General features: G+C 46.5%; 1 protein-coding gene across 2 annotated transcripts in view; it reads right to left on the bottom strand.

Moving 5' to 3' along the window:
* Positions 1 to 21003, bottom strand: part of CLHC1 (clathrin heavy chain linker domain containing 1) — a 68919-nt gene that overhangs the window by 8896 nt on the left and 39020 nt on the right. For both annotated transcript variants that reach the window (XM_069768860.1, XM_069768859.1), the window contains exon 11: positions 4741 to 4920. In XM_069768860.1, the coding sequence (XP_069624961.1) occupies positions 4741 to 4920 (180 nt within the window). The remainder of the gene's footprint in view (positions 1 to 4740; positions 4921 to 21003) is intronic.

Raw genomic sequence — 21003 nt, 5'->3', positions numbered from 1 at the left:
AGTGCATACTCAGGCAGTGGTAAAAATGCTCCTTCAAGAGATTCCAATCTAAAAAGACATTTGCAACGCTGCCATGCAGAAGTTTGCAAAGCTGTGACTGAAAAAGATCACAGCAGGCCCAAGAAGCCAGAGACCAGCACTTCCCGCCAGGCAAAGTAGGAGGAAAGAGTGTCTCAAACGTCAGTTACAAGATATTTTGTAAGTGACAAAGTTACTGTAACAATGACAGCAGATGTGTTTAAAAGACAGCTCATCAGGCTTGTTGTGAAGAACTGTGTACCAATATCATTATTTGCACGACCAGCATTTACAGCTCTTAATGGAGAAATGGCCCACAAACTTGGTGTTTCTCTGGAAAGAGAAAGTGTTAGAAAATTAGTGATTGAAGAAGCCCTTAACCAAAAGGAAGATCTTAAAAAGACTCTCAAGAGACACTTTGTATTTCTTAAAATGGATGCATGTACACATCACAGAGTGAACTATTTTGCTATCAACGTTCGATAGGTTTGTGACAACAAAAAAATTGTTACTAAGACACTGGCAGTAAAAGATACTAAAGCTCATCACAGCAGCCAGTTTCTCCACACCTTAGTGGAAAAAGTTCTGCAAGATTATGAACTCAAAAAAGAATAGGTTCTTGCTATTGTAACTGATAATGCTTCAAACATGATAAGTACAATTAAACCAATGAATCAGAATAATGAAGAACATTTCACATTCAGTATGTTGGAGATGGAAGGCCATAATCCTGTTTCCATAACGGAGGAGCAAACAGATATTACTACAGAAGAACAGCAAAATGATTCTTTACAATTAGATGATCTTGTTGAAGCTGCTTCACGCCTCTTTCCTATTCATCACATGTGCTGTGTTGTGCACACGCTGCAGCTGGCAATAAGAGATAGTCTGCAAGAGGGACACGATGGAACTCTGATTAGCAAAGTGAGGAAATTGCCTATTGCTACCAGAACCCCTAAATTGATTCCATCTTGAAGAGACGTGATGGAAAAGGGGCAATTGTGGATCAAGCCACTCGGTGGGGCAGCACCTATTTAATAATTGAGCGATTGCTTGAGCTGAAACCCTTCCTTGTAGATAAGGCCAACCCTCAGGTAACACTACATGAAGGTCAATGGACACAGGTGGCTGAATTGAAGGAATTGCTTCATCACCCATTTACAGTGACTAAAAAGTTACAAACTGAGGATTTAACTCCTGACATTTTTATAAAGGAGTGGATGAACTTGTTGTTTTGCCTGTCCCAAAGAGGAGGTTTAATCGCAGATGGCATTGCTGCTTCAATGAAAAGGAGAGAGACACTGCTATTAGAAAATAAAATTCTTCTGGCAGCTGCTTATGTGGACCAGAGTCATCGTATATTGTGGATGATCAACAGCTTATTAAAGGAAAAGAAGCTTTGATTAAGGTAGCAGTTAGGATGAGTTGGTTACAGGACGGCCAAGAGCAAGACGACTCGGGCCCTGCCACTGCTGCCGTTCCTTCATCCTCAGATGAAGAGATGTTGCTCATGTGGTTACTGCTTTGCCACCAACCCAGGTTAGTGTAGAGAGGTTGTTCTCTAGCCTTAAAATAATTAGGTCAGATTTGAGGTCATCTATAAAGGAGGATCTGATGGAGGTGATACTATTTAGTACGTTTTTGTTGAAAACTGTTTTTTTTTCCGCTTACTGCAGAGTGAATAATACATTGTAAATATGCAAAGTTTTTTGTTCTAAAGTTGTATTCCAATAAATATATTTTATGTTCTATCTGAATGGCTTGATTATTGTACCATAATAAAGACCGGACCGCCCCTGAGTGAGTATAATCTAACTTGTTTTTCTTATTATTCAGGTTACATCGGGGGCTTATCTACAGCATTACAGAATGCTGTAGATAAGCCCCTGATGGCGGTGGCTGAAGCTTATAGGCCAAAAATGGGGTGACAGATTCCCTTTAAACATGAGCCATGTATGAGGGAGTCGGAGTCGTGGAGTCGGTGTCATGGGAATTGAGGAGTCGAAGTAGGAGGTTTGGCTTACGGTACTGACTCCACAGCCCTGTGCTATATAAGCTACAACTTAGTAAGATGAAATATCAGATGCAACCATTCATGAAGTAGATGTACTGGACATTACTGGATATTGTCTATGTAATATTTGTTGTGGACAGAAACCTCAGGCTGCATTTTGACGAAGCTAAAATGCAAAAATAATAGTAAAATCTTCATTTAGATCCATTGTTTCCATTCATTAGCTCTTCCCGATGGCAATTCCACATTTCTGGCACACTCACACTCAAGAGCAATGGGGACAGGAGTAAAGATCAATGATATAATGGGATGATGTGTCCGTACACACAGCCGTGCTCATTGTCTGAGGAGCCAGGTGTGCGCACGAGCCACGAAACAAGAGACATCCAGAAGGGTACATGCCAAAAATCCTAGTGACAAACCACACAAAAAAGTGTAGAAAAAGTAACTAAGGGTCTGTGCACATGTCAAGTATTTGGTGCAGAAATTTCTGCATCTTTTGGTAAAATACACACGTTTTTGCTGCATTTTTTTCCATGCGTTTTCGGCTCAGATTTCCCCCAACTTATTAGAATAGATGAAATTTGCAGCAAAAACTCTGAAGGCTATATGCACACATTGCAGATTTGACTGTGGAATTTTCTGTGCAGATTCTGCATTTCTTGGCAGAAAACGCAGGTCAGAATCTGCGCCTTTTTTGGTCTGTGCACACGTTGCAGATTTTTGTGCGGATTTCTTCCTTTTTTTACCCCTGCGGATTTCTATTATGAAATGGGTGCAGTAACGCAGCAGAGCTGCAAAAAGAAGTGACATGGTCCTTTTTTTAATCTGCTGCGCTTTCCGTGCGGCTTTTTCTGCACCATTAGCACAGCATTTATTTTTGCCATTGATTTACATTGTACTATAAGTCACTTGCGGATCTGCAGTGTTTCTGAGCGGAAAAAAAGCTGCTGATCCGCAGGAAATCTGCAACGTGTGCACATACCCGAAAGAATTGACATCCTGCAGATTTTCTGCACCAAATCTGCAAGTCACAAATAAGTAACGTGTGCATGAGACTTCAGGATTCACGTTCACTTTGCTGGAGTCAGGAAATCAGGCTTTGTGACAAAACTGCGCAGGAAAAAAGTGCCAAAAATGCAAGGTGTGCACACATCCTAAAAGTGCCGGTCATCCTGGTCATCACCAAATCACGGCTCTATTTGCATATTGGGCCGTTATACTACATTATGCTCCTTGTTTGGAAGCACTTGAAGGGGTTTTCCGGTTTCAGGAAACTCCTGTACATCTGCTGCGGTTTGTCATAAAAACAACAACTCCCCCTCCCCTGGTCCAGCTCTGTTTCTGCCAATGCGCCTACGTTGTTTATTGTCTGCAGTGCTGATGTCATGGCGACAGCACTGCAGCCAATAACTGAGCTCACCCTCTCTTTTTTGCCCAAGTTGATGGCACATGACATCTGCACTGCAGACAATAAGGATAACAGACACTGGTAGCAGTGGTGGAGGCTCCGCACTGGACCCGAAGAGGGGGGGAAAAGAACTATTTGTTTGTTTTAAAAAAGTTTGGAGAAATTAAATGGACCCGTCACTGCTCCTTGTACGCTTGTTTCCATAAATACCTGCATTCACTATGGAATATTCTGGAAATTGGGTGTCTGCATCCCCATAGTTAAAGTAGAGATGTTATTCAATGGGGCAGTGCTGATGGCCAATTTTTTTCACTGACACTGTGAAAAAAATGTCACCCATGAGATACCCATTCAAGTCTACGGGTGTGGGAAAGAAATCGGATGCCACAGTATAGGATCCGATATTTTCCATTTCTGAACCATAGGAAACGGTAAATGGTCCTTGAAATTACTAATAGCTGCTAATGTAAAAAACGGATTTTATACTAATGACAAGTGAGAAAAATGTGTCCCTCTTTTCTGGATGAAAATCGGAATGATTTTGTATACGCTCGTGTGACCCTAGCCTTAGACTGTGTAGAAGCATCCCCCATATCAATTTAGTCAATAATTTCTAGAAGGAATAACAAAGGAACGGCAAAACAAATGATACAGAATTGTTATCTACTAGAGAATCTGGTCCAACCAGGTCTGTTCATCATTGGTTTTACATCTTTTTATATAAACAGTTCTATTAGTGGCTTATTTATTTTTGCGTTAATTCATTATTTCATTAGCGCCTTTTTTAAGTTACCTTACTTGGTTTTGCCTGTTTTCTTTTGTTAGGCAATACGGGGGTGGCATTAAGTTCCCAGATCTTTTAGTCTAATTCATCATTTGCAAGATTTTTTTTTGTCCGCTCCTTTTGATGAATCTGATGCAAAATCCACCTCCGCAGGAAAAAAAAAAAATGAAATGACTTTGAAAAAAAAAGAGCAATTAATGAATCGGGCATTTATGCCTAATTTATCTGCTCAATCTCAAGCCACCGATACACTCTGATAAAAAAAAGGCAGAAGTAGGCAAAATTCATATATCTGCCACACAATGCATGGCTGTCAAATTCAGGGCATCAGGGTCCATACACGGCCCGGGTTTCATGAATGTCTGAATTCAGCCTTATTCCCAAACTCACATTTTCTAGGGTACAAGAGGTGACGTGTTTATAATCTGCATGGTAAAAAGATGTGAAGCCCCATGGTGTCTCCATTCTCCGCGTGTAGTGAGATCTCTTGTTGTAGGCCTTAACGCCACTTACCTTCCCCACATTGGTGTATGCTCTCCAGCAGCTGAAATCCGTATTCCTTATGATCGGTGCAGAGCAGGGACAGCACAGCCTGCCCCACAGACAGAGCTGCCGGTTTCCCGTTCCACTCTTTGGTCAGTCCATTGATAAGTTCTGCAGTGGGACATTTCTTAAGCAAAAACAAGTAGTCATCTGTATGGGAAAAAAGATGAGGATAGTATAGATATGGGATGTAATACTGGAGGAATGTATGGTGGGAACTGAGCATGTGTATCTTGTATGGACCTGGCCTAAAATAATCCAACATTTATAGACTGCATCGCTTATGTTAGGCAGGCGAGGGGGATACATGATGCGCCAAAAAACAATTTTGACTTTTGACTTCTTGGAGTTTAATACAGAGAAAGTGTGGTTTGTCTTTGAGTAACTAAAGTGGTTTTACTGGATCAAGTTTCTTTATTACAATGGCATCGCCAGTATGAAAATAACAACATTTGATTGATGGACATCTATCACTTGAAACATTTCACCGATCTCTAAACCCCATTCTGTAGTGTGGAGCTCCTGTATGAGCGCAGGCACCGAGCGGTATAGGGGCTCAGGAGTAGGCCTACTGGTTTGTACACCACTCTCATAGTCCAAGTACATGTGAACTACCCAACAGACTATCATGGGCTCATGCTCTATCAGGAAAAAACACAAATAGAATATTTATGCTAAGAAAAGATGTCTAATTGGGGCCTTGGCCATGGTTTACATACTCAGTCTTAAGGTAACACTGAGCAACTGCTCTGTATGTTGATGTCGCCCCCATTGGATGTTGTCTATATGGAGTTTTCAAAGCCTTTGATACGGTGCAACACAAAAAGTTGGTATATAAATTGAGAATAAGGGAACTAAAGGAAAATATGTGTAACTGGTTTAATAACTGTCTCAGTGATAGGAAACAAAGGGTGGTTATTAATGGAACACACTTGAAGTGGTACCACAGGGGTCAGTATTGGGCCCTCTTCTTTTTAACATATTTAATAATGACTTTGGAGGGGGCATTCAGAGTAGAATTACAATATGTGCAGATGATACAAAACTCTGCAGAGTAATCAACACAGAGGAGGATAATTTAATATGACAGAAGAATTTATCCCCATCTCTTCAAGCAAGCCTACAGCCTGCAATAACCATTCTGCTGCCTCACCATCGCCAGAGCAACCGCCTCGCCATCGCCAGAGCCGCCGCCTCGCCCCTACCTTCTGTCTCTCCCCACTATCCTATAGAATGTAAGACCGCAAGGACAGGGTCCTCTCCCCCCTGTACCAGTCTGTCACTGTAAACCTGCTTACTGTAATCAATATCTATAACCCTGTATGTAACTCCTTTCTCATGTACAGCACCATGGAATTAATGGTGCTATATAAATAAATAATAATAATAATAATAATAATTTATGTAAGCTGGGGGCTTGGGCTAAGAAATGGCAATTGAAATGTAAAGGGAAACTGTGAGGTCCCCAAGCCCTCCAACCCAGCAGCATTAACATATATTTGACTAAATTATCTGCCTAACCAGCCCTGTATAATGCTATTCACTGAAATCTGTGTTTAAAAAAAGTAGTTTTAACCTCTGCTTTTAGAATGCGAATTAGGGCCTTGACTAGTTGATGGAAGTCATGGGGAACCTGACAGGTTCCCTTTAATTTAGATAACTGCAAGGTCATGTACTTGGCAGAAGAAATAAAATATATAATTATGTACTAAATTGTAAAACACTGGGTAAAAATGTCACTGAATAACACTTGGGTGTATGGGTGGATGGCAAACTCTACTTTAGTGATCAACGTCAGGTAGCTGCTGCCAAGGCAAACAAAATAATGGGATGCATTAAGAGAGGCATAGATGCTCATGACGAGAACATAGTTTTGCCTCTGTACAAGTCACTAGTGCGGCCACATGCTGTGAACAATTTTGGTCTCCAGTGATATAAGGACATAGCTAAACTACAGCGGGTGTAGAGAAGAGCAACCAAGGTTATTAAGGTAATGAGTGGACTGTGATACCAAGACAGGTTATTAAACGTGGGGTTATTCAGGTTGGAAAAATAAATGTTTTCGGTCAGTATTAGGCCCACTTCTTTTTAACATACCGTATATACTCGAGTATAAGCCGAGATTTTCAGCCCATTTTTTTGGGCTGAAAGTCCCCCTCTCGGCTTATACTCGAGTCATACCCGGGGGTCGGCAGGGGAGGGGGAGCGGGGGCTGTCTAGTTATACTTACCTACTCCCTGCGCGGTCCCTGCAGTCCCTGCTTCTCCCGACGCTGCAGCTTCTTCCTGTACTGAGTGGTCACATGGTACCGCTCATTACAGCAATGAATATGCGGCTCCACCTCCCATAGGGGTGGAGCTGCATATTCATTGCTGTAAATGAGCGGTAACTGTGACTGCTTAATACAGGAAGAAGATGCAGCGCCGGGAGAAGCAGGGACCGTGCCGGAGCAGTTAAGTATACGGGGAGGGGAGCGCTGCGCGATATTTATCTGCTCCTCGCTCCGGTGCGGCTCCGTCTGCAGCGTCCTCTAGCAGTGACGCTCAGGTTAGAGGGCGCGGTGACGTAGTCAGTGCGCGCCCTCTGCTGAGCGTCAGTGCTGGAGAAGGAGCCGCACGAGGAGCAGGTAAATATTGAAAGCGCCGGCGTCCTGAGTGAAGAGAAGTGAGTATGTGATATTTTTTTAATTGCAGCAGCAGCAGCATTCTATATGGAGCATCTATGGGGCCATAATCAACGGTGCAGAGCAATATATATGGGGCACAGCTTTATGTGGAGCATCTATGGGGCAATAATGAACGGTGCAGAGCATTCTATATGGCACAGATTTCTATGGAGCATCTATGGGGCCATAATGAACGGTGTAGAGCATTATATGTGGGGCAAAGCTTTATGTGGAGCATCTATGGGGCCATAATGAACGGTGCAGAGCATTATATATAGCACAGCTTTCTATGGAGCATCTATGGGGCAATAATGAATGGTGCAGAGCATTCTATATGGCACAGATTTCTATGGAGCATCTATGGGGCCATAATGAACGGTGTAGAGCATTATATGTGGGGCAAAGCTTTATGTGGAGCATCTATGGGGCCATAATGAACGGTGCAGAGCATTATATATAGCACAGCTTTCTATGGACCATCTATGGGGCCATAATGAACGGTGCAGAGCATTATATATAGCACAGCTTTCTATGGAGCATCTATGGGGCCATAATGAACGGTGCAGAGCATTATATGTGGCACAGCTTTCTATGGAGCATCTATGGGGCCATAATGAACAATGCAGAGCATTATATGTGCCACAGCTTTCTATGGAGCATCTATGGGGCCATAATGAACGGTGCAGAGCATTGTATGGGGCACAGCTTTCTATGGAGCATCTATGGGGCCATAATGAACGGTATGGAGCATCTATTTTTATTTTTGAAATTCACCGGTAGCTGCTGCATTTCCCACCCTAGCCTTATACTCGAGTCAATAAGTTTTCCCAGTTTTTTGTGGCAAAATTAGGGGGTCGGCTTCTACTCGGGTCAGCTTATACTTGAGTATATACTGTATTTATTAATGACCTTGTAGGGGGCATACAGAGTAGAATTTCAATATTTGCAGATGACACTAAGCTCTGCAGGGTAATCAATACAGAGGAGGACAATTTTATATTACAGGATGATTTATGTAAACTAGAAGCTTGGGCTGATAAATGGCAAATGAGCTTTAATGGGGATAAATGTAAGGTCATGCACTTGGGTAGAAGTAATAAGATGTATAACTATGTGCTTAATTCTAAAACTCTGGGCAAAACTGTCAATGAAAAAGACCTGGGTGTATGGGTGGATGACAAACTCATATTCAGTGGCCAGTGTCAGGCAGCTGCTACAAAGGCAAATAAAATAATGGGATGCAAGAGGCATAGATGCTCATGAGGAGAACATCATTTTACCTCTATACAAGTCACTAGTTCGACCACACTTAGAATACTGTGTACAGTTCTGGTCTCCGGTGTATAACCCCTTTACCCCCAAGGGTGGTTTGCACGTTAATGACCGGGCCAATTTTTACAATTCTGACCACTGTCCCTTTATGAGGTTATAACTCCGAAACGCTTCAACGGATCCTGGTGATTCTGACATTGTTTTCTCGTGACATATTGTACTTCATGATAGTGGTAAAATTTCTTTGATAGTACCTGCGTTTATTTGTGAAAAAAACGGAAATTTGGCGAAAATTTTGAAAATTTCGCAATTTTCAAACTTTGAATTTTTATGCAATTAAATCACAGAGATATGTCACACAAAATACTTAATAAGTAACATTTCCCACATGTCTCCTTTACATCAGCATAATTTTGGAACCAATTTTTTTTTTTGTTAGGGAGTTATAAGGGTTAAAAGTTGACCAGCAATTTCTCATTTTTACAACACCATTTTTTTTTAGGGACCACGTCTCATTTGAAGTCATTTTGAGGGGTCTATATGATAGAAAATGCCCAAGTGTGACACCATTCTAAAAACTGCACCCCTCAAGGTGCTCAAAACCACATTCAAGAAGTTTATTAACCCTTCAGGTGTTTAATAGGAATTTTTGGAATGTTTAAATAAAAATGAACATTTAACTTTTTTACACAAAAAATTTACTTCAGCTCCAATTTGTTTTATTTTACCAAGGGTAACAGGAGAAATTGGACCCAAAAAGTTGTTGTCCAATTTGTCCTGAGTACGCTGATACCCCATATGTGGCAGTAAACCACTGTTTGGGCGCATGGGAGAGCTCGGAAGGGAAGGAGCGCTATTTGACTTTTCAATGCAAAATTGACAGGAATTGAGATGGGACGCCATGTTGCGTTTGGAGAGCCACTGATGTGCCTAAACATTGAAACCCCCCACAAGTGACACCATTTTGGAAAGTAGACCCCCTAAGGAACTTATCTGGATGTGTGGTGAGCACTTTGACCCACCAAGTGCTTCACAGAAGTTTATAATGCAGAACCGTAAAAATAAAAAATCATATTTTTTCACAAAAATTATATTTTTGCCCCCAATTTTTTATTTTTCCAAGGGTAAGAGAAGAAATTGGACCTCAAAAGTTGTTGTCCAATTTGTCCTGAGTACGCTGATACCCCATATGTGGCAGTAAACCACTGTTTGGGCGCATGGGAGAGCTCGGAAGGGAAGGAGCGCAGTTTGACTTTTCAATGCAAAATTGACAGAAATTGAGATGGGACGCCATGTTGCGTTTGGAGAGCCACTGATGTGCCTAAACATTGAAACCCCCCACAAGTGACACCATTTTGGAAAGTAGACCCCCTAAGGAACTTATCTAGAGGTGTGGTGAGCACTTTGACCCACCAAGTGCTTCACAGAAGTTTATAATGCAGAACCGTAAAAATAAAAAATCATATTTTTTCACAAAAATTATATTTTTGCCCCCAATTTTTTATTTTTCCAAGGGTAAGAGAAGAAATTGGACCTCAAAAGTTGTTGTCCAATTTGTCCTGAGTACGCTGATACCCCATATGTGGCAGTAAACCACTGTTTGGGCGCATGGGAGAGCTCGGAAGGGAAGGAGCGCAGTTTGACTTTTCAATGCAAAATTGACAGAAATTGAGATGGGACGCCATGTTGCGTTTGGAGAGCCACTGATGTGCCTAAACATTGAAACCCCCCACAAGTGACACCATTTTGGAAAGTAGACCCCCTAAGGAACTTATCTGGATGTGTGGTGAGCACTTTGACCCACCAAGGGCTTCACAGAAGTTTATAATGCAGAGCCATAAAAATAAAACAAAATTTTTTTCCCACAAAAATTATTTTTTAGCCCCCAGTTTTGTATTTTCCCTAGGGTAACAGGAGAAATTGGACCACAAAAGTTGTTGTCCAATTTGTCCTGAGTACGCTGATACCCCATATGTGGGGGGGAACCACCGTTTGGGCGCATGGGAGGGTTCGGAAGGGAAGGAGCGCCATTTGGAATGCAGACTTAGATGGAATGGTCTGCAGGCGTCACATTGCGTTTGCAGAGCCCCTAATGTACCTAAACAGTAGAAACCCCCCACAAGTGACACCATTTTGGAAAGTAGACCCCCTAAGGAACTCATCTTGATGTGTTGTGAGAGCTTTGAACCCCCAAGTATTTCACTACAGTTTATAACGCAGAGCCATGCAAATAAAAAATATTTTTTTTTCCACAAAAATTATATTTTAGCCCCCAGTTTTGTATTTTTCCAAGGTTAGCAGGAGAAATTGGACCCTAAATGTTGTTGTCCAATTTGTCCTGAGTACGCTGATACCCGATATGTGGGGGGGAACCACCGTTTGGGCGCATGGGAGGGCTCGGAAGGGAAGGAGCATCATTTGGAATGCAGACTTAGATGGATTGGTCTGCAGGCGTCACATTGCGTTTGCAGAGCCCCTAATGTACCTAAACAGTAGAAACCCCCCACAAGTGACCCCATATTGGAAACTAGACCCCTCAATGAACTTATCTAGATGTGTTGTGAGAACTTTGAACCCCCAAGTGTTTCACTACAGTTTATAACGCAGAGCCGTGAAAATAAAAAATCTTTTTGTTTTCCCACAAAAATTATTTTTTAGCCCCCAGTTTTGTATTTTCCCAAGGGTAACAGGAGAAATTGGTCCACAAAAGTTGTTGTCCAATTTGTCCTGAGTACGCTGATACCCCATATGTTGGGGTAAACCCCTGTTTGGGCACACAGGAGAGCTCGGAAGGGAAGGAGCACTGTTTTACTTTTTCAACGCAGAATTGGCTGGAATTGAGATCGGACGCCATGTCGTGTTTGGAGAGCCCCTGATGTGCCGAAACAGTGGAAACCCCCCAACTATAACTGAAACCCTAATCTAAACACACCCCTAACCCTAATTCCAACGGTAACCCTAACCACACCTCTAACCCTGACACACCCCTAACCCTAATCCCAACCCTATTCCCAACTGTAAATGTAATCTAAACCCTAACCCTAACTTTAGCCCCAACCCTAACTGTAGCCCCAACCCTAACCCTAACCCTAATCCTAGCCCTAACCCTAGCCCTAACCCTAACCCTAGCCCTAACCCTAGCCCTAACCCTAGCCCTAACCCTAGCCCTAACCCTAGCCCTAGCCCTAACCCTAGCCCTTATCCTAGCCCTAACCCTAGCCCTAACCCTAACCCTAGCCCTAACCCTAGCCCTAACCCTAGCCCTAACCCTAGCCCTAACCCTAGCCCTAGCCCTAACCCTAGCCCTAACCCTAGCCCTAATGGGAAAATGGAAATAAATACATTTTTTTTTATTTTTCCCTAACTAAGGGGGTGATGAAGGGGGGTTTGATTTACTTTTATAGCGAGTTTTTTAGCGGATTTTTATGATTGGCAGCCGTCACACACTGAAAGACCCTTTTTATTGCAAAAAATATTTTTTGCAATACCACATTTTGAGAGCTATAATTTTTCCATATTTTGGTCCACAGAGTCATGTGAGGTCTTGTTTTTTGCGGGACGAGTTAACGTTTTTATTGAAAACATTTTTGGGCACGTGACATTTTTTTATCGCTTTTTATTCCGATTTTTGTGAGGAAGAATGACCAAAAGCCAGCTATTCATGAATTTCTATTGGGGGAGGCGTTTATACCGTTCCGCGTTTGGTAAAATTGATAAATCAGTTTTATTCTTCGGGTCAGTACGATTACAGCGATACCTCATTTATATCATTTTTTTATGGTTTGGTGCTTTTATACGATAAAAACTATTTTACAGAAAAAATAATTATTTTTGCATCGCTTTATTCTCAGGACTATAACTTTTTTATTTTTTTGCTGATGATGCTGTTTGGCGGCTCTTTTTTTGCGGGACAATATGACGCTTTCAGCGGTACCATGGTTATTTATATCTGTCCTTTTGATCGCGTGTTATTCCACTTTTTGTTCGGCGGTATGATAATAAAGCGTTGTTTTTTGCCTCGTTTTTTTTTTTTTTTTCTTACGGTGTTTACTGAAGGGGTTAACTAGTGGGCTAGTTTTATAGGTCGGGCCGTTACGGACGCGGCGATACTAAATATGTGTACTTTTATTGTTTTTTTTTTTTTTATTTAGATGAAGAAATGTATTTATGGGAATAATATTTTTTTTTTTTTTTCATTATTTTGGAATATTTTTTTTTATTTTTTTTACACATTTGGAAAATTTTTTTTTTACTTTTTTACTTTGTCCCAGGGGGGGACATCACAGATCAGTGATCTGACAGTTTGCACAGCACTCTGTCAGATCACTGATCTGATAGGAGTGCAGGCTGCTTCACAGTGCCTGCTCTGAGCAGGCTCTGTGAAGCCACCTCCCTCCCTGCAGGACCCGGATCCGCGGCCATCTTGGATCCGGGGCTCGAGCAGGGAGGGAGGTGAGGAGACCCTCGCAGCAACGCGATCACATCGCGTTGCTGCGGGGGGCTCAGGGAAGCCCGCAGGGAGCCCCCTCCCTGCGCGGTGCTTCTCTGCACCGCCGGCACATCGCGATCATCTTTGATCGCGGTGTGCCAGGGGTTAATGTGCCGGGGGCGGTCCGTGACCGCTCCTGGCACATAGTGCCGGATGTCAGCTGCGATAAGCAGCTGACACCCGGCCGCGATCGGCCGCGCTCCCCCCGTGAGCGCGGCCGATCGGCTATGACGTACTATCCCGTCCAGGGTCAGATAAGCCCAGGGCACCTCGACGGGATAGTACGTCTAAGGTCACAGAGGGGATAAGGCTGCCGTCACACTAGCAGTATTTGGTCAGTATTTTACATCAGAATTTGTAAGCCAGAACCAGGAGTGGAACAAACAGAGGAGAAAGCTATAATAGAAACATACGCACCACTTCTGTATTTATCACTCACTCCTGGTTTTGGCTTACAAATACTGATGTAAAATACTGACCAAATACTGCTAGTGTGACGGCAGCCTAAGAAAGACATAGCTGAACTAGAGCGGGTGCAGAGAAGAGCGACCAAGGTTATTAGGGGACTGGGGGGTATGCAATACCAAGATAGGTTATTACTCTTGGGGTGATCTTATTTTAATGTATAAATATATGAGGGGACAGTACAAAGACCTTTCTGATGATCTTTTTACTCGTAGACCTGAGACAGGGACAAGGGGGCATCCTCTACGTCTGGAGGAAAGAAAGTTTAATCATAATCACAGACGCGGATTCTTTACTGTAAGAGCAGTGAGACTATGGAACTCTCTGCCGTATGATGATGTAATGAGTGATTCATTACTTAAATTTAAGAGGGGACTGGATACTTTTCTGGAAAAGTATAATGTTACAGGGTATATACACTAGATTCCTTGATAGGGCGTTGATCCAGGGAACTAGTCTGATTGCCGTATGTGCAGTCGGGAAGGAATTTTTTTCCCCAATGTGGAGCTTACTGTTTGCCACGTTTTTTTTTGCCTTCCTCTGGATCAACATGTTAGGGCATGTTAGGTTAGGCTATGGGTTGAAATAGATGGGCTTAAAGTCTTCCTTCAACCTTTAAAACTATGTTACTATGAAGACCTATGCTACTACGTTTAGGTGCGATCATATACAATGTACAAATATATGAGGGGACTGTGCTGCTCCCCCGTGCCGTGAAGATTTGTATGTATACTTGCATCTGAATAAAGGAACTATTGACCCCAGGACCGGTGAGTGCTGCGGTTTTCTATTCCATGATTTATATGAGGGGACAGTACACAAATCTTTCTAATGATCTTTTTAAACTTAGGCCTATGATGGAGGCAAAGAGGGAATCCTCTATGTCTAGTGGAAAAAAGGTTTAATCATAATGACAGACGCAGATTCTTTACTGTAAGAGCAGTGAGAATATGGAACTCTATGCCACATGAGGTTGTAATGGTTGATTCACTACTAAAATTCAAGAAGGGCCTAGATGCCTTTCTTGATAAATATAATATTTCAGATTATGGGTGCTAGATTCTGTGATATGATGTTGATCCAGGGAACTAATCTGATTACTGTATGGCATTAGGAAGGAATTTTCTCCCTAATATGGAGCAATTAATGTTTGCCCCATGGGGTTTTTGCCTTCCTCTGGATCAACATGTTAGGCTTCTTTTACACTAGCCGTGTTACTGCTGCCCGTTTTTGCGGCCCGTTTTTGCGGCCCCAATACATTTCTATGGGGCCGCAAAAAACAGGATTTTTGGTTGCTTACCGTAAAATCTGTTTCTTGAAGCCTCCATTGGGGGACACAGGAACCATGGGTGTATGCTGCTGCCACTAGGAGGCTGACACTATGCAAATAAAAAAGTTAGCTCCTCCTCTGCAGTATACACCCCACCGACTGGCATTATACTCTTCAGTTAGTGAGAAAGCAGTAGGAGATAATGAAACAAGGTTGAAAAACCATAACCACAAACTTGAGAACTGTAACGTGAGAACAGTCATAGAACAGATAACAGAAAACATTGGGAGGGAGCTGTGTCCCCCAATGGAGGCTTCAAGAAACAGATTTTACGGTAAGCAACCAAAAATCCTGTTTTCTTTATCGCCTCTCATTGGGGGACACAGGAACCATGGGACGTCCCAAAGCAGTCCCAAGGGTGGGAAAAACAGACTTCCATCAGGTCAGAGGACTCACCACTGCCGCCTGCAGGATCCTTCTGCCTAGGCTGGCGTCCGCCGATGCGTAGGTATGGACCTTGTAAAATTTGGCGAACGTGTGGATGGAAGACCAAGTTGCCGCTTTGCAAAGCTGTAGGGCGGAAGCCCTGTGGTGCACCGCCCAGGAGGCGCCGACTGCCCGGGTAGAGTGAGCCTTAATCCCAGGAGGGGGCACTCTGTTCTTGACCCGGTAAGCCTCCAAAATTGCCATTCTGATCCATCGAGCAATAGTCGCTTTAGAAGCCGGCTGGCCTCTGCGCGTGCCATCAGGAATGACGAAAAAAGAATCCGTCTTCCGGAAAGAGGATGTTCTATCCAGATAAATCCTCACTGCCCTGACGAGGTCTAGCTTGTTCAACGATCGCTCCAGAGGATGAGTCGGAGCTGGACAAAAGGAAGGTAGAACGATGTCCTCGTTGAGGTGGAAGGTGGAAACCACCTTAGGAAGAAAAGAAGGTGGGGGTTGGAAGACCACCTTGTCCTGGTGAATGACCAAAAATGGAGGGCGGCAAGACAGTGCCGCCAGCTCGGAAACGCGGCGAATGGACGTGATGGCCACAAGAAAGGCCACCTTCCAAGATAAAACTAATGGAGGAATCTCCCTAAGAGGTTCAAAGGGAGAAACCTTCAAAACGTCCAGTACCAGGTTTAGGTCCCATGCCTCCACAGGGGCCCTGTACGGCGGGACGGCGTGGGCTACCCCCTGAAAGAAGGTCTTAACCTGTGGCCGAGAGGCCAAGGTCTTCTGAAAGAGGATGGAAAGCGCAGAGACCTGACCCTTCAGGGAGCTAAGAGCCAGGCCCGAATCCAGTCCTGCCTGAAGGAAGGCCAAAAGAGAAGGCAGGGAAAAAACCATAGGCGGAACGCGGTTGGACTCGCACCAACGGAAGTAAGCCTTCCAGGTGCGGTAGTAGATCCTGGAAGACGAAGGCTTCCGAGCCTGAATCATGGTGTGAATCACCCGGTCCGAAAGGCCGGACGCTCTTAGAACCGCGGTCTCAACAGCCACGCCGTTAAACTGAGCGACCGAGAATTCGGGTGGCAGATCGGACCCTGAGACAGCAGATCGGGCCTGTCTGGAAGGCGCCAGGGAGCGTCCGCGAGAAGGTTGACGAGCTCCGCGAACCAAGCTCTCCTGGGCCAATCCGGGGCGATCAGGATGACCGGCACCCCTTCCGCTTTAATCTTCTTCAAAAGCTTGGGAAGTAATGGAAGGGGTGGGAACAGGTAGGGCAGCTCGAACTGTGACCAAGGAATGGCCAGAGCATCGACGCCCACTGCGAGAGGATCGCGGGACCTGGAGACGAACTGCGGAACCTTCCTGTTGATTCGAGACGCCGTGAGATCCACATCCGGAGTCCCCCATCGAAGACAAATCTGATGGAAGACCTCCGGATGCAAGGACCATTCCCCTGCCGCGAGGCCCTCGCGGCTGAGGAAGTCGGCGGCCCAGTTGTCCACGCCGGGGATATGCACCGCGGATATCACCGGAACCGTTGCCTCTGCCCAAAGGAGGATCTTGGATACCTCGGCAAGGGCCAATGAGCTCCGGGTCCCCCCCTGATGGTTGACATATGCCACAGACGTGGCGTTGTCCGTCTGGATCCGGACTGGAAGGCCCCTGAGGATCCTTTCCCAGTGGCGGAGGGACAGAAAGATGGCCCGAATCTCGAGGACATTGATTGGCAGAGTTGATTCCTGCGACGACCAACGGCCCTGAACCGTCAGGTGGCGAAAAACCGCACCCCAGCCGATCAGGCTGGCGTCCGTTGTCACCACCTGCCAGTGAACTGGAAGGAAGGACCTGCCCTGGGAAATGAGAGGTGACGTCAGCCACCAGTAGAGGGACCACTTGACCCGAGAAGAGAGTCTGATCGGCCGATCCAGGGAGAAGACAGACCTGTCCCACTGAGACAGAATGGCTTGCTGAAGGGGTCGCGAATGGAATTGGGCGAAGGGAATCGCTTCCAATGTAGCTACCATTTTCCCCAGAACCTTCATGGCCGAACGGAGGGAGGGAGGCCGAGGACCCTGGAGCAAGCGTATGTCCCGACAAAGAGAGGATCTCTTGTCTTTGGGAAGGAAGACTCTGCTCTGACGAGTGTCGAGAAGCATGCCCAGAAAGATGATGCGCTGAGAAGGAATAAGGCAGGACTTCTTCCGGTTGACCAGCCACCCGAAACGGGCTAAGGTATCGAGAACAATGGACAGGCTTTCGTGGGCCTGAGCAAAGGACGGAGCCTTGATGAGGATGTCGTCGAGATATGGAAAAAGGACCAAGCCTCTGACTCTCAAGATGGCCATCAGCGCCGCCATGATCTTCGTGAACACCCTTGGCGCGGTTGCGAGACCGAACGGCAGGGCGACGAACTGAAAATGATCTCGTTGCACTGCGAAGCGCAGGAAACGGTGATGTCCGGGAAATATCGGGACATGTAGGTAGGCGTCCTGGATATCTATAGAGCATAGAAATTCCTGAGCCTCCATGGAAGCAATTACTGAACGAAGGGATTCCATCCTGAAGTGTCTCAGGCGAACTCTCCTGTTCAGCAATTTGAGGTCCAGAATGGGGCGAACCTTGCCGTCTTTTTTCGGTACCACAAAAAGATTCGAGTAGAAACCCGTGAAGTGTTCTTTTTCTGGGACGGGAACGATTACTCCGGATTTGAGCAGAGAAGCGATGGCTGAGAAGAAGCCCGGAACTAGAGCGGGATCTCTTGGAGGACGGGATTGGAAGAAACGATCCCTGGGTCGGGAGGCGAACTCTATCTTGTATCCCGAGGATACAACTTCCCTGACCCATGCGTCCTCTACTGCGGAAATCCAGACGTCCCTGAAAAGGAGAAGACGGCCGCCCAAACTGGAAGTTGGGCTGGAGTCTTGCTGAGAGTCATGCCGAGGTGGATCTTCCAGTCCTGGGCCTGGAGGATCTACCCTGGGGGAAGCGAGGACGCCAGGACGGAGTGGGCCTAAAGGACACCGCCTTCCTCTCTTGACGTGCCTGTGGCCTCTGTTGCTGCTGGGAAAAGGAGTTTGACGCAGCGAAGCGACGAAAAGGCCGAAAAGAACGAAACTGTCGTCTAGGAGGAGGGCGACGAGGCTTAGCCTGGGGGAGAAGAGAGCTTGTACCCCCGGTGGCGTCCTTAATTATTTGGTCCAGCTGGGAACCAAAGAGACGAGAGCCCAGGAAGGGCAGACTAGTGAGGGACTTTTTGGAGGACAAGTCCGCCTGCCAGGCCTTGAGCCAAACGGTCCGGCGGATGGCAACGGCATTGCTGGAAGCTTGAGCCGCACAAGACGCGACATCCAGGGAGGCGGAAACCAGGTATTCCCCAGCGTGGGAAATCTGGTTGGCAAGCTCCGCTAATTGCGCGGGAGGCGCCCCGTCCAGGATACCTCGCCGAAGATCCTTGGCCCATTTTGAGATGGATTTTGAAGTCCAAGTGGAAGCAAAGGCTGGACATAGCGCCGCTGAAGCCGCTTCAAAAGCAGATTTCGCGAAGGATTCTATAACTCTATCGTTAGAATCCTTCAGAGATGCTCCGCCGGACAAAGGAAGCACCGTGTTGGTGGACAGCCTGGACACTGGTGGATCCACCGAGGGAGAGACCGTCCAATTGGCGGTAAGGTCTGGAGAAAAAGGATATAGCACACCCAGGCGTTTTCCCCTCTGAAAACGCCTAGTGGGGTTCTCTCTCTCTCTGGACAAGATTTCCTCAAACTCAGGATGAGGAGCGAAAAATTTAGAAGGTGGTTTGGCCCGTCTAAACGAAACCGCCTGATCTGCGGGTTCCGTAGAGGGATCCTTGATGCCACAGGTTTGGTTTATTGCCCCAAGAGGTTCTGGACTGTCTCACTCATGGTGGCAACTTGGTTAGGATCCAGCTCCGAAATGTCCTCCGAGGGCGCATCAGATAATGCCTCGCCTGACTCAGGGGAGGAGGATCGGTGGGACACCAACCGCGGGGGAGGGCCAAGCGGCGAGATGGAACGAGAAGAGGACTCAGACCGACGTTCCTGTCTGGACCTTTTGTGGCTTATCAAGGAGGGCTCGGGCGGCGGTTCCTGCGACCCGCTGGCTATGGCCAGGGTTTGCAGGGGTAACCGATCCAGCGCGGACACCAGGGTTTGAGATACCCGTGTTAAATCAGCCACCGATTGTGACAGACAGGCGGCCCAGCCTGGGATGGGGGGATCACTCTCGGGCGGAACAGCCGGGGGATCCTGGGCGGTGGGAATAATCGGGTTGCTGCAGGACTGACACAGTGGGGAGGACTGACCTGAGGGAAGTTTGCTGTTACAGGACGAACATGCAAAGTACGTGACTAAGGCGGTAGATGAAGAAGAAGTAGGGGGGCGAGAGCGGCCCCCTTTAGAGGTAGACATTTTGAGCCCTGAAGATGCCAGTGGGTTAGGGGACAGTGGGCAGAGGGGGGTGTCAGACTGCAGTGCAGCTACTCACGGACCCGGTCCTGGAAGATGTCCCACTGTCGATGGAGTGCCCTGAGGAGCAGTATTCAGCACAGATAGAGCTGTGTCCACAGCAGATGTGCAGGTGCGCTTGCGAGAGCTGGTGCTGCTGCCGGTACAAAGTGGAGTGCACACCAGACGAGTGTACCAGGAGGAAGGGGGCGGAGCCAGACGCAGGGGCGCCGGTAGGCAGGGCACAGTAAGTCGGGCGGGAAAAAGCCCGCCCGCAGAACCGGAAGAGAGGGAACTGAAAACCGGAAGTAGGCCCCGACCGAAGCCGGGGCCTAAATTAGGGGCCGGCGGCCGAGGAAAGGAGCCGCGGCGCCGGAATGGAGCGCCCTAAGAGAGAGCTAGCGGCGCGGTCGCCTACCAGGCTGCGCCGCTGAGGGACGCCCAGAGAAGGACCTCCCGCGGCGCCAGAGCAGAGCGCCGCAGGGAGAAGCGGCGCGACAGCCTGCAAGGCTGCCGCGCTGAGAATGGTGCCCCATGAAGAGCCGCAGCACAGAGGGGTGCGCTGCACCTCCTGCGGCGCCTGGAACGTATGGCAGCCCAACGTGCAGGCATGCAGAAGAACGGTGCATCCTGTAAGGGCCCCGCGCCGGAAAGAAGGCAGAGGGCCCCCGTATCAGAATAGGGAGAAGAGGTGCAGAGGAAAGCGCACCTACGGATGTCGCAGCGCGACACAAACAATCCCGGCCGCGTCCTGTATGGACGCAGATGATGACAGGTATGAAAGGAGGCTGGGAGCCCCTAACAAGGTCCCCCCCCCTATAAAAGATGTGGGATGGGAATGGGAGAAATACTCACCTAAAACATCCCACGCCGATACTAACCTGACAGGAAGGGTATGAGACGTCCAGGGAGCTGATGGACGTCCTCGTCTCCTCCAAACCGACAGGCTCTGGTGGGCGAGTGGGTGGGGGACGGAGCCAGGATCGGACTTCTGAGCACGCTTGTGTGCTAGGATCTTGGTCCTGGAGAGGGATCTATGAGGATACGGGGTGGCAGTACACGCCGTACTCATAGTCCGCTTGTGGGACTACAGGTGTGACTGCTCACCCTGTATCCCTCTGGAAAAACCTGAAAAGAAACGACGCACACTGAGGTAGATAAGGGTCCAATG

The sequence above is a fragment of the Ranitomeya imitator genome, chromosome 5 (genome assembly GCF_032444005.1).
Source record: "Ranitomeya imitator isolate aRanImi1 chromosome 5, aRanImi1.pri, whole genome shotgun sequence".
Classification (NCBI taxonomy): Eukaryota; Metazoa; Chordata; class Amphibia; order Anura; family Dendrobatidae; genus Ranitomeya; species Ranitomeya imitator.
The sequence above is the reverse complement of the archived record's forward strand: the minus strand, read 5'-3'. Positions and strand labels throughout refer to the sequence as shown.